Source organism: Delphinapterus leucas, chromosome 13 (assembly GCF_059928025.1).
Source record: "Delphinapterus leucas isolate spDelLeu-1000000601 "Yukka" chromosome 13, BTC_Dleu_Yukka2, whole genome shotgun sequence".
NCBI classification, from domain to species: Eukaryota; Metazoa; Chordata; class Mammalia; order Artiodactyla; family Monodontidae; genus Delphinapterus; species Delphinapterus leucas.
In genome coordinates this window covers 34,959,529-34,986,721 of record NC_143141.1, presented here as the reverse complement: position 1 = coordinate 34,986,721, position 27,193 = coordinate 34,959,529, and the positions used below count along the sequence as shown (strand labels likewise).

Below are 27,193 nucleotides of genomic sequence, written 5' to 3'. Positions count from 1 at the left end.
GTGATTAGCAGATCAGACATGACAAGAATCAGTGAAAGATTGGGTGGACATATGTGACTGGAAATTGCTAGGCCCAGAAAGTCACAGAGCTGATGACATCTGGTACCTTGAGAGAGCCAGGTGGCAGGCCTACAGAACTCCACTTAGGTGGGTGCTTCTTGGAGTCAGATTTTCTGGAGGTCTCTGAGTGGCCTATCGCTCCTCTAAATAGTAGCAAGCTGTTGAGATGATAGCAGTTCTGGTAGAGGCAGGTGTGAACCAAAGTGTTCTGGGTGTAGGAGTAGCAAGCTGTTCTCATGATGCCCATCATGTTAGGGCCCCCCGCCATGTTGCCTGGAGGAGGAGTTAAGATGCCATCCATCTCAGACCCATCAATACACTCAGTCTGAGGATGGTCCGTCTGTCTGTGCAGTAGACAGGAGGCTGTGTGGACCTGGAGGGTCTTGCGCTGCTCACTCCAGAACACAAATAGTGGCTGCAGCATGGGAAAGCAGCAGGTGGGCAGCCCTCAGAGCTGGGAGATTCCAACACCTAATGGAGGTGTGCAGTGGATGGTACAGATGGGAGTATGTATGGGTGGGTGCAGGGTTTGAAGAACACTGGACTGTTGGGAGTAGCTAGGACCACTCTACTCTTCTGGCATGGGGCAAGTCTGAAATGAGGTCAATACTGATGGTGTCCCAAAGGTGTCTGGATGCTGGGAGTGGGTGTAGCGACCCTGCTGGTACTCCTAGGACCATGCTTGACCTGGTAGAGAGGGTATCAATGTAGAAAAGGTCAATGTAACTCTGAACCCCATTTCAGATTTTGATGAACTGTGTTGGTGGGCTGGGGTGGTCCTGGGTGGAAGATCTTGGCGCTTGAGTGGGGGCCTCTTTTGGTGAATTATTTGCCCCAGCCATGTGTCTTATGGCTCCTGTGGTTCTTCTGGCCCCTGTGGTTGAAGTCAAGTACTGCTAGATCCAGCCAGGATTTGCCTGTCACTCACAGGTTTAGCTTGATCAAAAAGCTGTGACTGATGTCCTCAAAGTACTGAGGTTGAAAGACTTCTCAGAATAGGCCAACCACTGTGTTTCCTCGGGTGTTTTTGCTTTTAAAGCAAACACTCTGCCGCACCTAGTTTTAATTTCTCTTCTTCTCTATACCTATCCAAGCCCTTCCTCTCCTTTATTTTATTTTGTCCGTGTGGCACGGTTTGTGGGATCTTAGTTCCCCGACCAGGGATCAAACCCATGCCCCCTGCAATGGAAGCGTGGAGTCCTAACCACTGGACCACCAGGGAATCCCCACCTTCCTCTCCTTTAAAGCCCAGCACAGGTCTAATTCTCCATGGACCTCTGGACTCTCCTCAAGGATTTTCCCCATTGTCAGAAGCACTTGGGAGCTCTCCACACAAGCTAGCTCCTCAATCGTAGATAGACAACCCTTAATTTGCCTACCCATCCCCCTCTTGTAGGGGCACAGCTCCCCCTTTCACCAAAAATGATCACAGACTCCTCCACCCCCACCCCAGTTAGGCCCAGCAGAGCCTTTCTTTTGGGGATTTTGGACTTTGGATCAGGGAGAGTAGAGCAGTCAGTCCTGCTCTAGTGTGGAAGTGAAAGCCACACTTCCAGGTGCATTAGGAACCAGAATTCCTACCAGAAGGAGATGCTCTGTGCTGAGAGAGAGTGAAGCCTCAGGAGAGGTAGAGATGGGTCAGATGGACCCTGGCTGCAGGGGTTCTGAGGCCTAGCCACACCCCAGCTCCACCCCAGGATGGTTGTCCAGCCCTATTTTAATGTCCATGAACCAGTCATTCATTCGCATTTTGCCTGAGCTGGTTAGAGTTGGGTTTTTGTTATGTGCAATCAAAACAAAAAGCCTACCTAAGGACTTTTCTTGTCTTCCCAAGGACAGTGAATTATAAGGAATTTATATTATAAGGCAACATGACAGAGTGGAAAGAACATGCACTTTGGAATAAAATGAAACATTTTTAATGCTGTTTCCAGCAAGATACTTAATCTCAAAGAGACTGTTTAAATTTATAAAAGAAGGGGTGATGGCTAAACTCAAAGAATGATGAGGACTAAATGAGAAAAATGATCAAATGAGAATCTAAATGAAAATGCCTGGGATGTAGTAGGCAAACAGGAAATGTTCATTCCCTTCTTTTCTCCTTAAAGGCAGGCTTTCATTCTGTGTCTTTCAGTGTATCTCCATTCTGTGATCAATGAATTAAAAAATAGGAATTGAAGTTTACCACCTGTTAAACTTTTTGGAGAGTAAAGAAGGAAAGAAAAATCAAGAAAACAAGCAATTACAAGCATTAGTTGGAAATGTCAAATACTGCCTTGACACCTGGATCTCTTTTTCCTGTTTTACTATCACCTGAATCTCCCGAAAGGTTTATAATTTTATAATTAGGCCAACATGAGATATAATCTGGAAAAACTAGTGACACTGTGCTTTGAGAAGAGAATAAAAGAGCATGACTGGAATTCTGTCAGGATGATCATCAACATTCTGCCCTAACCAGGGTATTATTAACTTTTCAACACTGTTGGTGTAAGGCAGGTGCTGCTAACTTCTTAGAGAATTAGGAAAAGGTTGAAACAAACTCTAAAGGTGAGTCCTTCGAGAAGGTATGTGGGCTGATTTTCTTTTTGTTCCTTCAAAAACTAGCCAGGAATACCACCCAATTTATAATGAAGACTATACACAGCAGCACCAAAAGGGCTATGTACAAGAAGAGTTTTTCTTCAACAGAATCCACTTGAATGTGTTGAGAAACCGCATCTTAGCTAAGAGTAGTTCACTAAGGAACAGAGCCATCTAAGTGCCTAACTAGTATTTAAAGTTGTCAAAGGGTGGGGATGTGCAAATTTAGCAGCGAAAGACTCTTTTGTTTTGCCTCAAGGGAAAGTGATGGTGGTCAGAGGGGCCAGTTCCAAGGGCTGGTCCAGGGGGGGCCGCTGTTCTTGGTACTCCGCCACATGCCCATTGCGGTGGTGACCATACTCAAACTTGATCCGCAGCTCGCCAATCTTGGATTGGGGAAGAATATCTGGAATCCACTCAATGATGAAAGGTGTTGGCTCCTTTTGATCTGGGGAAGTGTTGCCTGAAGAAAAAAAAAAAAAAGAAAAGAAAAAAGATTGATTAGTACAATTCCAAAATAAATTTGAGTCTGGACAGGACTTCCCTGGTGGCACAATGGTTAAGAATCTGCTGCCAATGCAGGGGACATGGGTTCGAGCCCTGGTCCGGGAAGGTCCCACATGCCGCGGAGCAACTAAGCCCGTGTGCCACAACTACTGAAGCCCGTGTGCCTAGAGCCCGTGTTCCGCCATAAGAGAAGCCACCACAACGAGAAGCCCGCGCACTGAAATGAAGAGTAGCCCCCGCTCGCCGCAACTAGAGAAAGCCCGCGCGCAGCAACAAAGACCCAATGCAGCCAAAAATAAATAAATAAAATTAAAAAAAAAATTGAGTCTGGACAGATCTTATCCTGTTCACAAATTTTAAAAGGAAATGAAAAAGAAGTTAAAGAAAAAAAAACTATATGAGGAAAAAAAAGGCACGGGGGGCCAACAAGAAGAATCAAGGGAAGGGAAAAGTGACTACTGCTGTATCTATCCAAAACAAAGTTTCAGGGAACTGTCTGGCATCCTCAAATAAAATAAGACCCAGCTTTTATGAAAATAGGGCCAAAAGAATCACAAGGAGAGCCCAGCCAGACTAAGAGGAAAAGACAGCTGGATGAGGTTAAAAAGGGAGACTATCAAGAAAAGGTCAAGGTTTCAAGGAAACTAGAAAGAAACAGACTTAAAATCTACATGGTTCTAAAACATATTACAAATCCATAATAACAAAAGAGTGTGGGGCTTCCCTGGTGGCCCACTGGTTGAGAGTCCGCCTGCCGATGCAGGGGACACGGGTTCGTGCCCCGATCCGGGAAGATCCCACATGCCGCGGAGCGGCTGGGCCCGTGGGCCATGGCCGCTGAGTCTGCGCGTCCGGAGCCTGTGCTCCGCAGCGGGAGAGGCCACAACAGTGAGAGGCCCGCGTACCGCAAAAAAAAAAAAAAAAAAAAAAAGTACTGGCATATGTCTACACAGATTAACAAAACAAAACAGAAAGATCCAAAATGGATACAAAAAGAACAGGAATTTAAGATAAGGTAAAAATGGCATTTTCAATTAGTACAAGAAATACAAGTGTTTCTTTTTTTTTTTTTTGCAGTATGCGGGACTCTCACTGCTGTGGCCTCACTCGCCGCGGAGCACAGGCTCCGGACCCGCAAGCTCAGCAGCCATGGCTCAACGGGCCCAGCCGCTCCACGGCATGTGGGATCCTCCCGGACCGGGGCACGAACCCGCGTCCCCTGCATCGGCAGGTGGACTCTCAACCACTGCGCCACCAGGGAAACCCACGAGTGTTTCTTATAACAAATGGTGTGCATCAACTACATAATTATCTGGAAGAAAATAAAAGGCAGAATCTTACCTCATAAGTTACATCAAGATAAAGTCCAGAAGATCAAAGATTTAAACGTGAAAAACTCAGGTTAAAGAATGCTTTTGAAAAAATGTAAAATACTAGCAGAATTAAAAATAAGCATATGGTATCACCTTCAAAACTATGGAGACAATTAAGCATAGAAAACATAGTCCATTTAGCAAAAAACAGAAGAACAAAACAAGGAGACAGAAGACCAACTCTATCAATTATAATAAAGGGGATAAACTATTGAAATTGGAGAAAAATCAAAACCAACAATATAATATTGATAAGAGATTCAATAAGAACAAAGTGTCACAAAAAAGTTAAAAGGATGGCAAACATCAGAAAAATGTAAAACAAAAGAAAGCTGGTGTCACTGTTGTAATATTGAACAAAGATGAATTTAGGGCAAATGTTATTTTTACATTGATAAAGTATTGCTATATACTGAATCTACATTCTCCCAAAATTTCTCCCAAATTTTGTATCCTCCCAAGATTCATAAATTGAAAACCTAATCCCTGATGTGATAGTACTTGGAGGTGGGGCCTTTGAGAGGTGATTAGGTCATGAGGGCAGATGAATGAGATGAGTGCCCTTATTTTAGACCCCCGAGACATCCTTGCCCTTTCTGTAGTGTGAGGACACAAAGTGAAGACTGCTGATGGCCGTCTTTGAGCCGGGAAGCAGGCCCTCACCAGACATCGAATCTGTTGGTGCCTTGATCTTGGATTTCCCACCCCGCAGAACTGTGAGAAATAAATTTCTGTTGTTTGTAAGCCACCCAGTTTATGGTATTCTGTTATAGCAGCCCAAATGGGACTAGACAATATATTTACATTGACATCTGTCAATAACTCTGATGTACCAAAAACACTGCATTACAATACTCAAAGGCTTTTTGCAATATCAGAAGACATTTAGAGAAACATAACTGTAGTAGGAAATTGTCTCACAACTCTGCTATCTAAGTTGTATAAGTCTTAAAGCTATACAAGACTTTACATTGGATAAAAAATAACATCTTTGCTAGCACAAATTAATATCATACATTAGGTTAGTGAGAAAATATTTTTAAATCCCTAAAGTAAATAGAAATTGAAAAGGCACATCTTCTGACCTCAAAATAATAAAAGTAGAAATTGATAGCTAAGAATATAAAAATCAAACCAACTCAACCAACTGGAAATTTTAAATACAAAGTGTTGGGGACACAGAGAAACTAAACTATGATTAGAGACTATTTAGATATTAATAAGAAGAAGAACCTTAAATGTTCTTATTATCAAACATGAATTTTAAAAATTAACTGATAATTTCAAAAGGTATAAAAATTTAAAAATTCCAAGAAAGTGTTAGAAAAAAATTTTAAAGAGTTAGGAGAAATTTTTACAGACAAAAGCATAAAATAGTTCAAAACAGACATTCAGATAAATACAAGAGCCAGTTCTTTGAAAAAGACAAAAAATTCTTGGAGTATATAACTATAGACCTAGGTTTTAAAAGTTATGTGATTATCCTCTATACCAAAAATTATAAAAATGTACACAATTTAAATTTTGGATGAAAATAGGAGAATTTTTTGGGAAAAAAACAATTAAAATTGACTAAAGAAGAGGTAGGGACCGTGAGTACAAATATAAATCAGAAGAAATTAAACAAGTTTTTAGAGAACTGCCTGCAAGTAAAGTTTAGGTCCAAGAGAATAAATTCTTTCAAACATTCAAGGAACAGATATTTCCTAAGCTATTTTTTAAAATTAATTTTTATTGGAGTATAGTTGATTTACAATGTTGTGTTAGTTTCTGCTGTACAGCGAAGTGAATCAGTTATACATATACACATATCCACTCTTTTTTAGGTTCTTTTCCCATATAGGTCATTACAGAGAATTGAGTAGAGTTCCCTGTGCTATACAGTAGGTTCTTATTAGTTATCTATTTTATATATAGTAGTGTGTATATGTCAATCCCCAAATCCCAATTTACCCTTCCCCCCAAGATATTTAATTTGGTCCAAAGCTTTCTAAAATCATTTTCTATATAACTATTACAAAACCCCCAAAAAGATAGCCTCCAAAAAAGAAACTGTAGGCAGTTAATACTTATGAATCAATAAAAAAAAATCCTAAATAAAGTATTAGCAAATAGACTCTACATAATACATATTAAAATAAAAAAGACCACACAGGATTTATTCCAGAAAGGCAAGATTACTTCAATATTAGACATTTATTCATAAAATTCACATTGTAAATCAATTATACTTAAATAAAATAAATAAATTTCATTGCACTTGGGTCAAAACAGTTCATCTTTTGAGGTTTCTCAAAAGATGGTAAAAAGGTATTTCAAGGGACTTCCCCAGTGGTCCAGTGGCTAAGACTCCCCCTTCCAATGCAGGGATACAGGTTTGATCCCTGGTCGGGGAACTAAGTTCCCACGTGCTGCGGGGTGTGGCCAAAAATTAAAAAAAAAAAAAAAAAGATATTTCAAAAAATTAAATTCTAGGGAGTTCCCTGGTGGTCTAGTGGTTAGGATTTGGTGCTTTCACTGCTGTGGCCCAGGTTTAATCTCTGGTTGGGGAACTCCCACAAGCCATGTGGTGAGGCCAAAAAATAATACATAAATAAATAAAAATAATTTAAAAAACAACTACATTAAAAAAAATCAATTCTAGTTCCTAATAAAAATACTTAATAAACCAAGAATATGATATGCTGTTATAATAAAAAATGTTATCTGAAATCAATAACCAATAGTTCATTATTTAATAGTGAAACACAGAGCAGCTTTTCCCAGAAAAATTCTATGAAATGCTAATGGTATTCCCCTGAAAAGTGTTGACCGGTCAAATAAACTGGGGAAAACTTAAGTTAAATAAAGTTCAACAGGTATTTTAATTTCAGGATCTTTTTAATATGCAAATTTACTAAGAGGAATACATTATATTCTAAGACACTACTCCCTACTGCCTCCCTACTCCAGTTGTAACATTATCTGCGATCTGAGTATATCATACAACCAGGGAAGTTCTCATGTGGCAAAGTTTTTTTTCCCAGCAAAAAAGTTATTACAAAATTGACTGAACAAGGGTTCAGGGAGTCTTAGAATCAAGGGTCTTAGAATCAAAGAAATACAGTATGTAGCATTTCTCAAACTTATCAGATCATGGAACACTTTTCTCACAGCATACTTATCACTATCTCTTCTTCAGGACAGAGTTGGAAAATGCTATGCTGGAGGAGTTTCTACTATAGTAAAAATGATAGTTTTACTATAGTAAAATGAAAATCTCAGCTGCTAGCTTTACTATTATTCATTGTTGCTCTTGAAGTTGTAGCTAATTTAACAAGAAAAAAAACAATGAGATATAAACATTTGATAGGAAACAAAATTATCATTATTTTTCAAGTGATATAATTGATTTCCCAGAAACAACAGGTAAACAACTATCATCGCTACTAGGAACTCATTAAGGAGGGCAATTTGATAGTAATTATATCAAAATCAAGAGCTTTCCATACATTGGCAGTAACAAGTTAGACACATGATAAATATCTTATTCCCAAGAGCAGCCAAAAATATATTTCACAAGAATTTGACAAAATAATTATAAATTCTAAATTTCTTGGTGACACAGTTCACTGCCCTGACAGTGCTTATAGCCTAGTCAGTGGAAAGACAGGTGAGTATTGGATGGCTAGGACTGAAGGCTCTGGAGTCCAAAACTGCCTGGAGTTGAGGACCAGCTCCACCACTTTACTAGCTGTGTAACTCTGGACAGGTTACTGCACCTATCTTGACCTCAGTTTATTCATCTGTAAATGGGGATCACAGAATCTACCTCTGAGTGGGCTGATGAGCATTAAATGGATTAATCTAGGTAAAGAACTTAAAATAACAGCTGGCACAGAGTAGGTGCTCATTAAGTGCTACTTGTTATAGTTGTCATTATTATTATTAAATTATTATACCCAAGTTAAAAATAGACAAAGAAAAAGCAATGCATCAAATACAAATGACTAATATGAAAATTTACTCTCATTAACATTTGAGGGTAATGCAAATTAAAAGAATGATAGAACATTTTTTGGCTATCAAATCAATAAAGATTAAAAAAAGAAACTCTTGGGGACTTCCCTGGTGATGCAGTGGTTAAGAATCCGCCTGCCAATGCAAGGGACATGGGTTCGATCCCTGGTCCGGGAAGATCCCACATGCCACGGAGCAACTAAGCCCGTGCACCACAACTACTGAGCCCACATGCCACAACTACTGAAGCCCGCGCACCTAGAGCCCATGCTCCACAACAAGAGAAGTCACCGCAATGATAAGCCCATGGACCGCAATGAAGGGTAGCCCCCTGCAATGAAGAATAGCCCCCTGCTTGCCACAACTAGAGAAAGCACATGGGCAGCAATGAAGACCCAACACAGCCAAAAGTAAAAAATAAAAAAGAGAAACTCTTTCATGCATGGCTAGCAGGAGTAAACTGTAGAAATATTACAATCTTTCTGGACGGCAGTGCGACAAAAACAATCAAAAGTCCTAAAAATGTACATAATCTTTGACCCTCCAGTTTAACTTTTAAGAATTTACCCGAAAGAATATCCTAAATAAATTAGGAAATAATTAAGGCTATAAAAGCCTTGTCTAAAAGGAAGTTAATTATAAAAGGAAGCACTGTTCATAATAGCGAAAAGTTTGAAACAACTTAAATTCAGAATTGACTAGAGTGAGATAACGAATGAATTTTATGAAGCTGTTTAAAAATGTTGTATTCACAATAGCCAAAAGGTTGAAGCAATCCAAGTATCCAAACAGATGAATGGATACACAAAATGTAGTAGATACATATAATGAAATATTGTTCAGCCTTAGGAAGGAAAGAAAATTTGTCACATGCTACAATGTGGATGAACCTTGAAGAGATTATGCTAAGTGAAATAAGCCAGTCACAAAAGGACAAAGATTGTATGATTCTAATTTGAGTCGTCAAATTCATACAGACAGAAAGTAGAATGGCAACCAGGTCTGGGGGGAGGCAGGAATGCAGAGTTAGTATTTAATGGGTAGTTTCAGTTGAGAAAGATGAAAAAGTTCTGGAGATGGATGGTGGTGATGGTTTCACAACAATGCAAAAGTACTTAATGCCAGAAAACCTTAAGCTTAAAAATGGTTAAAATGGGGGCTTCCCTGGTGGCGCAGTGGTTGAGCGTCTGCCTGCCAGTGCAGGGGACACGGGTTCGTGCCCCGGTCCGGGAAGATCCCACATGCCGCGGAGTGGCTGGGCCCGTGAGCCATGGCCACTGAACCTGTGCGTCTGGAGCCTGTGCTCCGCAACGGGAGAGGCCACAACAGTGAGAGACCAGCGTACCGCAAAAAAAAAAAAAAAAAAAAAAAAAAATGGTTAAAATGTTAAGTTTTATATTACATGTTTTACAATAATAAAAAAAGTTTAAAAAATAATGTTGAAGACAGACATGGAAAGCTGTTCATGATATATTTTTAAGTGAAAAAAGCTGCTAAGATATGATCCCATGTTTTAGAAACTCTTTTTCTTTTCCTTTTTTTAAAAAATTTATTTATTTATTTGTTTGTTTTTAGTTTTGGCTGTGTTGGGTCTTCGTTGCTGCGCGCGGGCTTCCTCTAGTTGCGGTGAGTGAGGGCTACTCTTCGTTGCGGTGCGCGGGCTTCTCATTGCAGTGGCTTCTCTTGTTGCGGAGCACGGGCTCTAGGCACGCAGGCTTCAGCAGTTGTGGCACACGGGCTCAGCAGTTGTGGCTTGCGGGCTCTAGAGTGCAGGCTCAGTAGTTGTGGCACACGGGCTCAGATGCTCTGCGGCATGTGGGATCTTCCCGGGCCAGGGCTCAAACCCGTGTCCCTTGCATTGGCAGGCAGATTCTTAACCACTGTGCCACCAGGGAAGCCCTCTAATTTTATTTTTAAAGTACTGGCTCAGATGAAACAAAACACTTTATCCCATGACTGCCTTTACAAAATGTGTGAATGTGTCTTCTTTGTTCAAGGTCAAGGCCCAAAGTCGAGGACAGCGTAATACACACAGGTGACCCTCAAAGGAAGGTGTGCTATTGAAACCGCCAATTGACTTACCAACTTTGAGGAAAGTTTTTAGTTCCAAGGGTCGCAGCACTGGTTGCTTTTCTATACGACCATAGGTTTCTGCTATGCTCTCTACTTCTACTTTAGGGCATTTAAACAGCTCGTAAGTCCCATCCCGGTTCTGGATAAAACTCCGGGTGATTTCCAAAGGCATCTGCATGCGGAGACAATACCAAGAAAGGTGAGAAAGGAAAAACTTTCAAAGTAGACAAACATTGGATGACAACAGATTTTATTCATTCTTTTCTAAGTACACTCAAATTAACTAAAATCTCCCCTTGTATTTTCAAGTAAATTTTTTCAACAGTTCTGCCTTTCCTTTTCTCTCTGTAACTTTCATTTGAACCCTTACCAAACCATACTGAACTGAACGCCTAATACCTTCATGGTCACATGACTGCTACTGGCACAGACCTGCTCTAAAATCAGTTTTATTCCCTCCCCTACTGCTCTGCTAGCAACAATCTTCTCCTAAAAACCCTACCAATAGCACCTATAGCTGACCTCACATCCTGTGTGCTTCCACCATCCTTGGGACTAAGCCAGACAGAGCTTGAACTGAATTTTGCCTTTGCCACTAAACAGCAGGCTGAGCTTCTCATAGCCTGTTTCTCATCTGCAAAATACTGTTAATACCAGTGCATGGTTGTGAGATTGAATGGGGTGATACAGGTAAGTAACGTACAACACAGAAGCTCCACGACTTGACTTTGCTCTGGGGCTGCTGCAGTGCCTCCCTGAACCCCGCCCTTTTCAGGCTAGAAGCTGTTTCTGCGACATCCTCCATTTAAAGAAGTTCCTCAGGTGTCTTTAGTGCAAACATAGGCCTTTCCTAAAGTTCCCATGTAAGTTCTATAGTTATCAAACAATTTATTTTTCTGAACATAACAGTGCCTTGCAATTCAGCTAATCTTAATGTATTAAATCACATGATGCTGAGTTTTCCACACTATTCCATTATCATAGGAAGGGAAAATCCTCACATTTTTAGGATCTGCTTGAAAAAAATGTCTAATATTGCCCCTGTGAGAAAGGACACAAACTACTTAAGAATCATTTCTCTAATGAGAGCTAAATTGCAGTTTGGAGAGGAACACTGAATTGTGCTGGACCCACGGACTTCACAAATAGTATATCATCTCAAATTATATATATACTTTCTAGCTGCTTGCCAGTTAACCTAGGGCTCACCATGGCTAGTAGGGGATCATTATTTAATTTACAAGAAAGAGCATCCCTGTTTTCTGATCCCAAAGGCAAAGAAAAAAGGATACTCCAATTTAAGATACATCCTCAAGCTACAGGGAATACCTATTAAAATCAGAGTTGGAACAATAAAGCCATGAATATTTCTGAATAATCTCTTAGTATGAAAAAAGGAATTCTCTTTGGTGTCCATGACTCAAGGAGCTGGTGCAAACATACTTCCCGCACTTGCTTCCTTCTCTTCCCCTCTCTGCCCTCCCACTATTGTAGAAATAAACTCTTACCTCTGGGGTATCTAAGATTTGTTTAACTTGCAGAATATTCGTGATATGCCAGGTATACTTGGAAAAGGTTCCCAGTGGCAAAGCATCTTTGCGAACAAAAGCTTCAAGGTAAAAAGGGGGTAAAATTAGACTATCGAAAAATAACATGCTCTTTCACTGAATTTGTTATCCAGTTTCTGGAGAGTTCAGTGAAGTGATATTCCTGCCTTATAGAATCTCAGTCCTCTAAAAAACGTATTTTATACACACACACACACACACACACACACAAACACACACACATATGTTTTGGGTTGGCCAAAAGGTTTGTTCGTTTTCTTCCATAAGATGGCTCTAGTATTGCTTAGTGGTCTTTTTTTTTGCGGTATGCGGGCCTCTCACTGTTGTGGCCTCTCCCTTTGCGGAGCACAGGCTCCGGACGCGCAGGCCCAGCGGCCATGGCCCACGGGCCCAGCCGCTCCGCTGCATGTGGGATCCTCCCGGACTGGGGCACGAACCTGCGTCCCCTGCATTGGTAGGCGGACTCTCAACCACTGCGCCACCAGGGAAGCCCTGCCTAGTGGTCTTTAACTTCATTTGAAACAATCTTGTTAGATTGTATGGTGACAACTGTCATATCAGTTGCATTTAAAAAAAACATCAAAATTGGTGAATTTCTGTGTATCCATTTTAATATTGAAGATGGAAGAAAAAAAGCAACATTTTCCTTATATTATGCTTTATTATTTCAAGAAAGGTAAACGTGCAACAGAAACACAAAAAAAGATTTGTGCAGTGTATGGAGAAGGTGCTGTGACTGATTGAATGTGTCAGAAGTGATTTGTGGAGTTCTGTGCTGGAGATTTCTTGCTGGACGATGCTCCACGGTTGGGTAGACCAGTTGAAGTTGATAGCGATCAAATTGAGACATTAATTGAGAACAATCAACACTATACCACGCGGGAGACAGCCGACATACTCAGAATATCCAAATGAAGCGCTGAAAATCATTTGCAGCAGCTTGGTTATGTTAATCGCTTTGATGTTTGGGTTCCATATAAGTTAAGTGAAAAAAACCTTCTTGACTGTATTTCCTCATGCAATTCTCTACTGAAACGTAATGAAAATGTTCTGTTTTTGAAACAAATTGTGATGGGTGATGAGAAGTGGGTACTGTACAATAATGTGGAACGGAAGAGATCATGGGGCAAGTGAAATGAACCACCACCAACGACACCAAAGGCCGGTCTTATCCAAAGAAGGTGACGTTGTGTATGTGATGGAATTGGAAGGGAGTCCTCTATTATGAACTCCTTCCGGAAAACCAGACGATTAATTCCAACAAGTACTGCTCCCAATTAGACCACCTGAAAGCAGCACTCAGTGAAAAGTGTCTGGAATTAGTCAACAGAAAACGCTTCATCTTCCATCAGAATAACGCAAGACCGCATGTTTCTTTGATGACCAGGCAAAAACTGTTAGAGCTTGGCTGGGAAGTTCTGATTCATCTGCCGTATTCACCAGACATTGCACCTTCAGATTTCCATTTATTTCGGTCTTTACAGAATTCTCTTAATGGAAAAAATTTCAATTCCCTGGAAGACTGTAAAAGACACCTAGAACAGTTCTTTGCTCAAAAAGATAAAAAGTTTTGGGAAGATGGAATTATGAAGTTGCCTGAAAAATGGCAGAAGGTAGTGGAACAAAAGGGTGAATATGTTGTTCAATAAAGTTCTTGGTGAAAATGAAAAATGTGTCTTTTATTTTTATTTTAAAGACGAAGGAACTTTTTGGCCAACCCAATAGATATATTTTTTGGCCGTGCCGCGCAGCTTTAGGGATCTTAGTTACCCCACCAGGGATCGAACCTAGCCCCGGCAGTGAAAGTGCTGAGGCCTAACCACTGGACCGCCAGGGAATTCCCTAAAAAAGGAATTCTAGAAGCAAATCTATAATAGAGTTTTGGCAGAAATGTGATGAATCAAATGATAAGGACTTCTGCTATAAAAAGTCTCTGATGCTTCTTTTGAGATACTACTGATTTTTGACATCTTGGCAACTTGTTTGTTTGGTAAGTCTACACACAGAGGACTCTATTATAAAACAGCCTCTTACAACTTTAGATAAGTCAGAGGTCAAATCATAGTCCTTAAAATAACTACATAGAGTTTAAGCCTGCTCACGTGGTTGCCAATCTATTGCCCTGCCTCCCAGATTACAAAGGGGTTCCACTGAAGGACCCCAAAAGATCTAAGCAATGGGTTAAAATTAATGTATTAGGCCTAAAATGGGTTGTTTTTGTTTTTATTTTGGCTGCACTACTCAGAATGCGGGATCTTAGTTCCCCGACCAGGGATCGAACCCATGCCCCTACAGTGGAAGTGTGGAGTCCTAACCACTGGACTGCTAGGAAATTCCAGGCCTAAAGTTTAAACTGGAAGCATCAACACTGTCTCAAGGGACTTCCCTGGTGGCACAGTGGTTAAGAATGCGCCTGCCAACGCAGGGGACACGGGTTCGAGCCCTGGTCCGGGAAGATCTCACATGCTGCGGAGCAACTAAGCCCGTGCACCACAACTACTGAGCCTGTGCTCTAGACCCTGTGAGCCACAACTATTGAGCCCACGTGCCACAACTAATGAAGCCCACGTGCCTAGAGCCCATGCTCGGCAACAAGAGAAGCCACCAGCCCCTGCTCGCCGCAACTAGAGAAAGCCCGTGTGCAGCAATGAAGACCGAACATAGTCAAAAAAAAAAACAAAAAAAGATAAATAAATTTATTTAAAAAAAAATACTGTCTCAAAAGTCAGATAGATAAGATAAGGTGTAAAGACAGAGATTTTTATGGCCCTAAACAGAGAGATTCACAGCTTGTACTATTAAAAGACAGAATTAAACATCAGTCCTGGGAATTCCCTGGAGGTTCCGTGGTTAGGTCTCTGAGCTTCCACTGCAGGGGCACAGGTTCGATCCCTAGTCAAAAACTAAGATCCCGCATGCTGAATGGCTCAGCCAAAAAACAAATAAACAAACGCTTCAGTCCCTATTACATCATCAAATAACAATTTACTGAAGAAATAGCTCTGATTTCTAGCTGTAGTTACTCTTGGGCTATTTGTCCCTGAGCAATCTTTTCCTTCTCCTTTTTTCTCCCTTATTTCCTTATACTACCAAATAAGTATCTTGAGATCTCTAGTAGAAAGATATTATATAAAACCAAGAAATAAGTATCAGAATACTGTAATTATAAAATGTTCCAAGCCTGAGAATCACTCTAAAAATAAAATCTCCCTTCATCATAAATGGGGAATCGTGAAAAACAAGTTTTAGTTTTTGACACATACTGTAATATGCTTCCAAGAAGCCAGCCCAAACAACAACTGGAGACTGCAATGCTTTTGTTGAAATTGGTTCATATCTAGAAAATATCCAACTTCTTGGTGGGCACCTTCATTGTGCTTCATCGGTGATTCTTTTACCAACATTGTGCTTTCGGAATCTTTCCATCAACTCTTACTGGCATAAGCATGGGGCCTTTGAAGAGTGTGATCATTATTCTAAGAGCTGATGGGCTAAGGCTTCATGCTCTGAGCATGTAACTAGAAGTCCTAATCATGAAAATTCCGCACAATTTTTCCAAACATTATTCTCTAAGGTCAAGACATCTATTGCTATTCCTGAGGAAAAATCCCATACCTGTGGTAGAGTTGGGAAGCCGTTTTTTTGCACTTCCTATGGATATTCTCTGTTGCAGGGCATCAAAAAAGGACTGAGGAATGTGGAACACCAGTGGCTCTGGTTTGCCTATAGGAAATAAGAAGAAGCTCATTTAAAGAAACTCAGTGGGCTTTCTGGTGTGTAGGGGAAGGTGGAAGAAATGGAATTGATGGGTAGTAATAACTAAAAATACCACTGAGATTTTTTTTTTTTCGGTACGCGGGCCTCTCACTGTTGTGGCCTCTCCCGTTGCGCAGCACAGGCTCCAGACGCGCAGGCTCAGCGGCCATGGCTCATGAGCCCAGCCGCTCCGCGGCACGTGGGATCCTGCCGGACCAGGGCACGAACCCGCGTCCCCTGCATCAGCAGGCAGACTCTCAACCACTGTGCCACCAGGGAAGCCCTGAGATTTCTTTATACAGAGGCAAAAAGAAGGCTTTGATTGACCTTTATGAGTCAAGAACTGTCACCTGCCCTACTCTTGATCCCTTGCAATTATAACAAATACAGCACACTCTTGTCATCTACCAAAGATAACTTTTCAAATCCCTAATTTTGTAAACACTGCCACAGCACAGACTTCTCCCTTTAAAGAGGACATGAAATGAGATGAGAACATTGAGGCTGAGATGAGAAGGTAAACTTGATTCACTGCTGCTCACTATCCCAGGCACCTGCTGTTTGCATTCATTTTCTCAGATGGTCAGGACTGCCAATGCCAGAGACTGCAAAGTTAGGACACTTTATCCAACAAGCATCAGTCTCCTCTCTGATGTAAAGACAGGCAAACTGTTTGAAAATACGTAACAAACCTCCTTTAAAAAGTAGCAAGAAAAAAAAAAAGTTGCAAGACACTAGGTCAACAGAAAGAGTGTTCAGGGGAGAGGGTGAAAGAGTTCAGAGTTTTCCTTAAAACCTCTGCCCAAGAAGCAAGCTCCAACAGAGGGAAAACATCCAGAACCACATGGCTTAACATGTAACTTCCACCTGCGTGTAGAAGGTGTAGTTATTAAAGACAGTTCACCTGCCTTTCTGAAATAAAGATCAAGCCAAGAAAAATGAAAATGAAAGGTTTTCTAGAATTCCATATTAAGGTTTTACATTCTATCAATTGATTTTACCTACTTAATTGAATGCAGAATGCCAATGACAAAACTGTCACTGCTTTTGAGCCACTAAAATTATTTTTAAATTTTTATTTATTTATTTTTGACTGCATCGGGTCTTAGTTGCGGCACGCGGGATCTTTCGTTGCGGCACGCGGTCTCTTCATTGCGGTGTGCAGGCTTCTCTCTAGTGGTGGCGTGCGGGTTTTCTCTCTCTAGTTGTGGCGCATGGGTTCCAGAGCGCGTGGGACCTGTAGTTGTGGCGCCCGGGATCCAGAGCGTGTGGGCTCTCTAGTTGAGGGGCTCGGGCCTTAGTTGCCTCACGGCATGTGGGTTCTTAGTTCCCCGACCAGGGATCGAACCAGCATCCCCAACCAGCATCCCCTGCATTGGAAGGCAGATTCTTTACCACTGGACTACCAGGGAAGTCCCAAGCCACTAAAATATTAATATCGGGGCAGTTTAGAGAAGTCACTACAGAAAGGTTTTTAAAATCTTTCATCTCGAAATTAGATTATGGGCTATCTGCAGAGATCATTACAGCTCTAAAACTGCTAACTTACCACAACTCAGCTGATGGGATGCTAGGGTTTAGGTAAATTAATCTTGAAAAGCCCTTGTAAAAGACACAGAATCACAGTCCAGGAGAGAGCTGATGGTGACTTTGACAAAGGTGGTGGTAATGGAGATGGTGAGAGGGGGTGTTACAAGGAATGGGATGAAAAAGGACCACAGTTTATAGTTTACATTATTGTCAATGTTCTGTTTTAAGTTCTGGGAGGTGGGTTAGTAGGTATTTATTATATTATTTAAAACAATATATAAATAAATTTTTAAAAGAAAAGAAAAACATAGACTTTCTCTTTAACCTTCCCTAGCTTATTTTGTTTTTCTAAAAAGTAACTTCTGAAGTTTTATTTATTCTGAATTAATGTAAATAAAACTAAGCATGTATTTCAACACCTCCATTCTTGTCCCTTTCTTCACCATGAAGCCACAACTGATCTAATCCTTCAAAACTCATGTCCTCCTACTGAGTGTCTGCTGTTGGGCTGCTATTCAGTTTGGGGTGCTTTATTTTTAAAATGATATTCATAAACTTCAACATATTCAGCAAAGAACATCAAAATGATGTGAGGTTTGTAAATATGCCACGAGGAGTGTTTGAAGACCTGAGATGTATCACTTGGAAAAGAGAAGACCTGTCAGGCAGAGCAAAGGGTGTGTGCAGTGGCAGGGACTGTTATTTGAAAACAGGAACAGACTTATTCCGTGTGACTAGAGCACAGAACTAGAACCAACAGGAAGTATTATCAGCAAACATTTCCACTTAGTATGAGGAAGACCTTCCTCACAGTTCTCACTGTCTAACAATGTCATGAGCTGCCTCAAAAAGCAGTGAGCTGCTCATCACTGCACAAAGCCTGGAAAACCATCCATCAAGGATGCTTTTAAGGCAATGGGCAAGGCTTGGGTAGATGGTCCACCTCTGAAACTGCTGAGGTTCAATGAGGCTATCACGATCAACCCAAATCCAGCTTGTGTTCTCCAATCTTCCTTAGCATGTCTGTGTAATTTTATATGACTGTCTTAGTCTCACAGGTTTAGATTTTTTTCTAAACTATTTCCTCCCTTGCTTTAAGTGTGAGGATTAGAATAATCTTCTAAGGCTTTGGTATCTCCCTTACCAAATACACACCCAGGCATACCCCAAGACCAAGGCTCTCTACCTTTACTTATTATTTGCTGTGGTTTTTCTCTTCCATCTCTAAATTCGTTTTGCTGTTCCTGCATTTTGATTATGTGATTATTCCTTTATTTCATTTAGATTTCTACTCTCTTGCGGCCCAGTGCACTCTAGACTAAAGCCCAATTACTTTTTCTATCAAAACAGAGTAGAACTATAACACAATTACTTTAATTTCTCCTACTTTCAGCAATAGCCCAGTTGGATGACCAATACTTACCATCAAACTGATAGTGCATGGTTTGATGGATGCGTTCTGTGACACTGGCCAGCCAGTCTTGGAAGGATAAGGTCACTTGTGCCTCATCTAGCAGCTGACTACAGCCTAGGGAAAAACAAAACAAAACTCTTCATTAACGTTTTTCTTACAGAATTTAACAGTTAGTTGAAGTTTGAAAAAGCTAAGGAGTTTATACATAAAAGAGGAACAAGCTGAAATTCAAAGAAAGTAGATACAATAAGTGAAATGGAATATTGCAGGATTCTTTTAAAGAATCCAACTAGAAAAAAAAAGGAATAGAAAGCTCTGAGAGACTAATGGGTTTAAGATTATTAACCACAAAAAATTTGCAGCCTTTCAACATCAAACTGCAAATTGAAGAATAGCCTTGTATGATGGCTGTTTTAGAGCCATTAATTGGCCCTATTCCTGATGAATATGTCTATATACCCAATGACCTACCATTCTATTCTATTTCTTCTCCTGAAATGTTTTCATATGACTGAAGTATATATCCCCTTTTATTATTTTTTTTAAAATAAATTTATTAATTTTATTTTTGGCTGCGTTGGGTCTTTGTTGTGGTGCGTGGGCTTCTCATTGCGGGGGCCTCTCTTGTTGCCGAAAACAGGCTCTAGGCGTACAGGCTTTAGTAGTTGTGGCCTGCAGGCTCTAGAGCGCAGGCTCAGTAGTTGTGGCACACAAGCTTAGTTGCTCCGCGGCATGTAGGATCTTCCCAGACCAGGGCTCGAACCCGTGTCCCCTGCACTGGCAGGCGGATTCTTAACTACTGTGCCACCAGGGAAGCCCTATCCCCTTTTATAAAGAGATAATGATGCCAAAACTACTATTCATTTAAGTTACAATTCTCATAAATAAATGCATATAGTGCTAATTTGGATTAAAAGCTATTTTCTTTTTTCTTTGCACCAAAGTGATAAAAATTTGTTTAAAATCTTCTACCAGATACTTTTTTTTTTTTTTTTTTGCGGTATGCGGGCCTCTCACTGTTGTGGCCTCTCCCACTGCGGAGCACAGGCTCTGGACGTGCAGGCTCAGTGGCCATGGCTCACGGGCCCAGCCGCTCCGTGGCATGTGGGATCTTCCCGGACCAGGGCACGAACCCATGTCCCCTGCATCGGCAGGCAGACTCTCAACCACTGTGCCACCAGGGAAGCCCTACCAGATACTTTTGATTTGTTTACTTCCTGACCTTCCAAAAACATTTATTCTTGGACTGTGTAAGTTCTTAATTAATTAATTAATTAAGATTTGGTCTTGTATTGTTTGCTATTTATGTATCGGTCTTGTCTTCAAAACCAGAGTATGAGGGCAGGGATAATGTCTAATTTTTAATCACCCAGCCATATTATATGAGAGTTAAGAAAATGTCGACCCCCAAACATACAAGCTTAACTATTCTGAGTAGAAAATTGACATATATAAATTTATAAGTTATATTCAAATTAAGTCATTCTGTCTCTTAAATGTTACTGCTTTTAGGTGTTTTCAAAGTTCACTAACTTTGGAGAACAGACTATATTTGTCTTTCTCAACAAATGTTTATCAGTATAATTGTAAGATATGTTTCTTCTTCAATTTGGAACCCCTATACCAAATTGCATATGGGTAATCAGCAACAAAAGGAAAATATTTTACAAAATACGTGCTGCCAAAACATGTCAGTAATTTTTGTTGTATTTGTTATTTAAAGACAATCTGGGGGGGGGGGGCTTCCCTGGTGGCGCAGTGGTTGAGAATCTGCCTGCCAATGCAGGGGACACAGGTTCCAGCCCTGGTCCGGGAAGATCCCACATGCCGCGGAGCAGCTAAGTCCGTGCGCCACAACTACTGAAGCCCGTGCGCCTAGAGCCTGTGCTCTGCAACAAGAGAGGCCACCGCAATGATAAGCCCGTGCACCGAAATGAAGAGTAGCCCCGCTCGCCGCAACTAGGGAAAGCCTGTGTGCAGCAACGAAGACCTAATACAGCCAAAAAAATAAATTTAAAAAATTGGGGGACTTCCCTGGTGGTCCAGTGGTAAAGAAACCACCTTACAATGGAGCGGACGCAGGTTTGATCCCTGGTTGGGGAACTAAGATACCCCATGCCACGGGGCAACTAAGACCAGGTGCCACAACTACTGACTTCGCGAGTGTCAACTAGGGAGCCCGTGTGCCGCAAACTACAGAGCCCATGCATTCTGGAACCTACATGCCACAACTACAGAGACCACGCGCCCTGGAGCCTGTGCGCCACAGCTAGAGAGAAGCCTGCACACCACAACGAAGAGCCCGCGCGCTGCCACGAAAGATCCGCACACCTCAACGAAGATTCCAGGTGCCGCAACTAAGACCCGATGCAGCCAAAAATAAATAAAATAAATAAGTAAATCTTAAAAAAAAAAAAAGACAATTTGGTTTTGAGACTGATTTGAGACCAGTGGGACTGACAGCACAGATCTTAGCCTCAGTGCCTGCTAGTATTTATCTAGGGGGACAATATGCAGCATTTCTTTTGATTATATTGCTTTGGACATCATTTTTTTTTTTTTTTTTTTTTTGCCACCCTGCTCAGCCTGTGGGATCTGACCAGGGATCCAACCCATGCCCCTTGCATTGGTAGCGCAGAGTCTTAACCACTGGACCACCAGGGAAGTCCCCTCTTTGGGCTTCTTCAAGATGATTTTCCAACTCTTTAGCCTATCCTGGGGAAGAGAAACTTACCCTGCCTTTTTAATGAAGAAGCAACCACAGGCTTTTTCAGGCCACTTTTCCTTAGATTACTGCTCACTGCATCTTGAGGCAGCAGTGAACTTTTCGTCTGTGCACCTAAACCACAAATCATTATAGTGTTTAATAAAATGTCTGCAGAATATAAATCGATTCCATATTAATTTCTGAAGTCTAAAACATATAAAAAGTCTTTGCTAATTTCTAAGTTAGCTTCAGTTTCTAGAAAGAATTAGCATTAGCCTTTATACATAACATTTTAAATGTCTCACACTCTTTACAGGAAGTTGGTGGGGGGACTAGAAGTGAAAGGAAGAAAAAACTTCACCCTTTGTTCCCACCTTTCAGACAATCACTATTAATTTTCTGGTGAACTACTGTCCATTTTCTTTTTTGTAAATAGTTTATTTTGCTGGTTTTGTGCTTTAAGTAGCTCTAAATATACTGGGATTTCCAGATTTAGCAAAAAAAAAATTTTTTTGAACTTCAAACAAACAAATAATTTTTTAGTATAAATATGTTGCAAAGATTGCATGGGAAGTACTTATACCAAAAAATTATTCACTGTTTATCTGAAATTCAAATTGAACTGAGCATTATGTACTCTATCTGGCTACCCGAGTGAGCTAACATTTCTCCAAACTCTTTATAGTCATTTTTCATGGCTGCCTGGTATTCTATCAAGTGGTTTATCATGGGTCATTTAACTATCCCCAGTGGCTGGCTCTTAGTTTTTTCTAATTTTTCAATATTATAAATAACTACACAATAGGCATCTCTGGACAAAATGCTTTTCCTGTACAAAGGATTATTTCCTTAAAAAGAGATTATTTAGAAGTGGGATTACTGAGTTAGAGGGTAAAAAAAATTTTTTTTTTCATTTCAAATTTTCCTGGGAAAGACCCATAATCAAACATTTAACCACGATCTCTGCTCTTTATTGCTGCCAGAATTACCCCTCAAAAACACAGAAATAACCATGTCACTTCGTTTCTCCATCTTTCTCCAGCTTCCCAGCACCTGAATGCCTGTGCCTGACCATCTGACCCACCTGCAGCAATACTCCCTCTACGGGTAGGAACATTTTTTAAGGTTCTTAACAGATACTACAAATGATTAAAGCAACTTACACTACACTAGCCATGCTGAAGAACACTGATTTTACCTTTGCCTGTGGTCTCATCGCTTAAATATCTTTGCTGATTTGGTATCCCAAAGTATCTTGTTTTAATTCTGCATTTATAAAATGCTTGCATTTCTCTCTTCACTAGTGTATTTGGAGTTTGGTCCTCAGGTGGGGACCGGTAATATTTTCCTTTTGTTTACAGCCTAGGTCGTTTTTTTAAAATTATTTTTTAAAAGATTTATTTATTTGGTTGAGCTGGGTCTTAGTTGTGGCATGTGGGATCTTCGTTGCCACGTGCGGGATCTTTAGCTGTGGCATGCTAATTCTTAGTTGAGGCATGTGGGATCTAGTTCCCTGACCAGGGATTGAACTCAGGGCCCCTGCATTGAGAGCGCGGAGCCTTAGCCACTGGACCACCAGGGAAGTCCCTAGAGCCTAGGTCTTTTAACACTTACCGACTAGGACACTTCAGCATTTTCATACTGATTTATATGAGTCTTTAACTGACACTGATATATTTGAATTTAAAAAGAAAAAAGATACATATATGGAGCCACCTGCTGAAGATGCAGATAACAAACTATATTGCTAAGTTATCGTGGAAAATATAATTAACCATTGTCACAAATTAAAAAAAATATATCTGTTGATGAAAATTTCATAACACTGTCCTAAGGCAGAGTAAGGTGTAAGACCAGTCTGATTGATTAAGGGATGAGCAAACTAAAATTGGAGTTTGGTCAGATCTTATACTTGGCCAGTAGAACCGACTCTTAGTTTCACTTGAGAAAGAATCATCAAGGGAGAGTAAAACTTTTTTCAGGAAACAACAACATTATTTCTTATACTTGCTGAGATTCAGTGAAACACATAGAACACAGTAAAACCACCTCTAAAGGTAACACCACCAAACAAACAAACCAAACAGCTTCTCACCAGATACTTCCTCCTTCTTCCTCTTCTTTGGCTTAGAGGCAGTAGACTCACAAGCTGATACTGTTGATTCTGAGTGGCAACCTAGCTGGGGCACAATAACCTCCTTTAGACCTAAAATATAAGAAAATATCTGAATTATTAATACTACCCAAGAGTAAGTATGGGTCCCTATCTAGAGAAAATTAATTTCTAAAAATCCAAATCCCCAAAACAAATTATAGAGTGACTGTCTGCTTTAAAATCAGTTCCTTTAAAGAACTCTCCCAAACATATGTTTTTGTTCATAGACCATTAATACGATAAAAGGCTCTACAGAGAAATGTAAAACTAAAGAGTTGGGAGCTGCTGCCAACTAAAGATCGTTCAGAAATGAAAATGAAAAGCATCTACAAGATAAAAATGTTAAAAACATAAGAGGATGTAGAAACATTTAAAGATCTTTTGAGCAAGGTACTAGTTTTCCCCATCTTCAAAGATAAGAAACAAGCAAGCAAGACAAAATAAAAGGGATTTTGTTTGTTTTTTCTTTGTTTTTACTAACATAGGGCATCTGTGGAGTAAAAAAATCAAAGTAAAGCTAACTTTGCTAGATTCATTGTTTCAATGAAAATGCACAAGTAGTCTCTTGATCATTAATTTTAACTAACCAACCAACCAAACTTTATGCAAGTATGCTCACTGGGATTAAAAGAAGGAATGCTTTTCATTTGATTTATCTAGCAACTGCTTCTGAAGGTTGCTAGGACAATCTCCAAATGCCATCAGTGGGACACTTTCATTGCCATTTTAGAAAAACAGAGTAACAGTGTCAACGACACCACCTACCACTGGAATCAAAATTTAGGAAGTCTGAGAATTCCTGAGCCAAAGTCTCGTCACTGGCAAAGGCACAGATGCAAGCAAAGAAATGAATGCATCTCTGGACCGCCTCATCCTTGGAGGCATTCGACTTCTGTGATTTCAGAGTCTGGCAGGAGCAGAAGAAACGGCGCTCAGGCAAGCTTTTGGCACTGATTTTCTGCACAAACGATGTATGCAAATACCCCAAACTATGCTTCTGGCTTGCCTTGCATTTCACCACCAAAATGTTTTTAGTAATCCTCTGTACAAGGGGACCTGTGGGTTCCGTGGCCAACTGCCAGATGGTTTGCTTGGTTTCTGGGGAGGCCTGCACTGCATTTAGGACTGAGCTCTTTAGCGTCAGAGGGGTGGCCTCTGCCTGGCAGTTCACGGCCAGCTTGATGTGCTGGCACTGGTTTTCCACAACACCCTGGGTGGCAGCTTTCAAGCATGCGGGGACGTAACACCGTCCAGAGCTCAGCTGAGTGATGAGCGTCCCATCCACTGTCTGGATGGTCGTCTCTGAAACACCTAGCTCCACAAAGCATCGGTAATCAGGGCCCCGGTCTCTTTGCCGCACCGAGTAGACTTGCAGATCAGAGCCTGTTATGATTTTGACAGCTTCAACACTAGGCTGCTTCCGTGCGCCATACCGGAATATGGTTCCACATGTCTTGTTCTTACAGCTCAGTCCCCGGGTTCCATTGTATGTGCCACAGCGGGGACACTTCCTGATTCCCCTCAATGTGGCCTTGCCCAAATCAGATAAGAAAGCTGGGACTTTTGTCCTTAGAGAGTTTGGTTCCATTTTTCACAGGTCCTAGAAAAGGCAGTAAGCCCATCAGCATGAGTATACATGCACACACACACATGAAGTTAAAATCACTTATGACATTTAGTATACAAAGTAAAATGTAAGAAGCTATCCACTATTCTCAAATTGTACCCTCAAAGAGAACATCCACTTAAACCCTCAAGCAAAATAAAAGTGGGAGGAGATATGGGGATATATGTGTATGTATAGCTGATACACTCTGTTATAAAAGCAGAAACTAACACACCATTGTAAAGCAATTATACTCCAATAAAGATGTTTAAAAAAAAAAGTGGAGGAAACTTTGCCTTTCACATTTCACATCGCTCTCTCTCTCTCTCCATATATATATATATATATATATATATATATATATATAATTTTTTTTTTTTTGGCCGCATCTCATGGCATGAGGAACTTTCCTGACCAGGGATCGAACTTGCACTGCCCCTGCAGTGGAGGCACGGAGTCTTAACCACTGGACCACCAGGGAAGCCCTCTCTCTCTATTTTTTAAGTCCTAATGTAATAACTGAAGCATTTTTCTAGATTCAATCCTGTTCTATACAACAACCTAGATTAGTTAACCTACATCTTTTTTTTTTTTTTTTTTTTGGCCACGCCACGTGTCTTGCGGGGATCCTCAGCAGTGAAAGCGCAGAGTCCTAACCACTGGACCACCAGGGAATTCCCTAGTTAACCTAATCTTTACATGCACAGATGTTTGACTTGAGCAAAGACTGGAGAATGGGAAAGATGAATTCTTTCCCTTCCACCATTCCCCACAAAACCCAGCCCAATCCTACCTCTATCAGTTGCCCGAGCATCCAGAAAAAGTGTGAGCTGAATTCATAAGACCTAAAAGGTGTTTCATTAGTTTGTGATGATCATATAGGACAGACGAAGACATAATCATGTGCATAGTAATTGACACTGCTTAACTCAAAGTCTTCTGAAGTTTGAGCTCTGTATTGTAACAGTGCAGACATTCTGCCTTCTCCTTCTCAACCAGCCAATGGCAAAGCTCATGTCCAATGTTCCACAGTCAAAGATTCTCACCGCCCTAAGTGGAGACCTTGGCAGTCTATAATTAACACAGGAAAAAAATATTAAAGTTATACAAAGACAGGATGATTCTTTCCTCCCAGAAAAGGAATCTAAGTCTTTCACAAATACTTGAGAAATATTTGATAGAAATTGTCATAGTTGCTTTATACTTTGAATCGCAAGAAGGTAAAACAGTGTTAATGTCATTACACAGGGAGTTGTCAAGAACACCTAGAGCCATGGTATATAATTGGTTGAACACTCATCCTTCCTAATAGTAATGCACTGCATTTTTAGAGTACTTTATGCTTTTCAAAGTGATTTCACATTCATTATTTCATTTGAATCTCGCCATATTAGTATCTTATTTGAGCCAAACAATTGCTCTTCAGATGAAAATCAAAAAGTTAAGTAACTTGCCTGAGGCCACCCAGCAAAATCAGCAATGTGGTTTCTACTAACCCAGTGTCTGCTAAAAAGAGTGCGAATCTGTTTTTGATTTCCCCCAATATTACGAAAATTTTCAAACATATTAAAAAATTGAATTATACAGTCAACCTTCATATACCCATCCACTAGATTCTACAATTAACATTTTACTATATTTGCTTTACTACATACCTATCCAACCCTTTCTCCATCTATCAATCCCTTTCATATTTTAATGCCTTTCAAAGTAAGTTACAGGTATCAGATCGACATGCCTATTATTAACTAAAGTTTAATAGTTTTAATGCTTTTTAGAAAGGTAAATCTGCTTGTGATTTTGAAGTAGGGAAAAGCTTTGCTTTTCCTCCCTGACCCCAAAGAATGGTCTTTTTTTTTTTT

The 27,193-nt window shown here is 40.5% G+C and overlaps 1 protein-coding gene across 4 annotated transcripts; it reads right to left on the bottom strand.

The window, feature by feature from the left end:
- Positions 1-1,956: 1,956 nt before the first annotated feature.
- C13H2orf42 (chromosome 13 C2orf42 homolog) lies at positions 1,957-26,346 on the bottom strand. 4 transcript variants are annotated; one of them, XM_089923041.1, is made up of 9 exons: positions 26,261-26,346; positions 24,491-25,325; positions 23,666-23,776; positions 21,598-21,702; positions 18,873-18,977; positions 15,779-15,886; positions 12,104-12,204; positions 10,605-10,767; positions 1,957-3,106 (listed from the first exon to the last, which is right to left on the bottom strand). In XM_089923041.1, the coding sequence occupies exons 2-9, from the start codon at positions 25,311-25,313 to the stop codon at positions 2,898-2,900; spliced, it is 1,725 nt and encodes a 574-aa protein (XP_089779167.1). In that variant the 5' UTR covers positions 25,314-25,325; positions 26,261-26,346; the 3' UTR covers positions 1,957-2,897. The 4 variants fall into 4 exon arrangements, with proteins under 4 accessions (XP_089779167.1, XP_022416985.1, XP_022416987.1 ...); XM_022561277.3 differs by having other exon boundaries at positions 26,125-26,321; XM_022561279.2 differs by lacking the exon at positions 15,779-15,886 and having other exon boundaries at positions 26,125-26,321.
- Between the last annotated feature and the right edge of the window lie 847 nt (positions 26,347-27,193).

Excerpts from the sequence above, each read along its gene's own strand:
- C13H2orf42 (XM_089923041.1), bottom strand. The coding sequence starts at position 25,313 with ATGGAACCAAACTCTCTAAGGACAAAAGTCCCAGCTTTCTTATCTGAT. Across the intron at positions 15,887-18,872 it reads CATGCACTATCAGTTTGATG|GCAAACCAGAGCCACTGGTG; the intron begins GTAAGTATTGGT and ends TATTTCCTATAG. Across the intron at positions 10,768-12,103 it reads AAATCTTAGATACCCCAGAG|ATGCCTTTGGAAATCACCCG; the intron begins GTAAGAGTTTAT and ends CTCCGCATGCAG.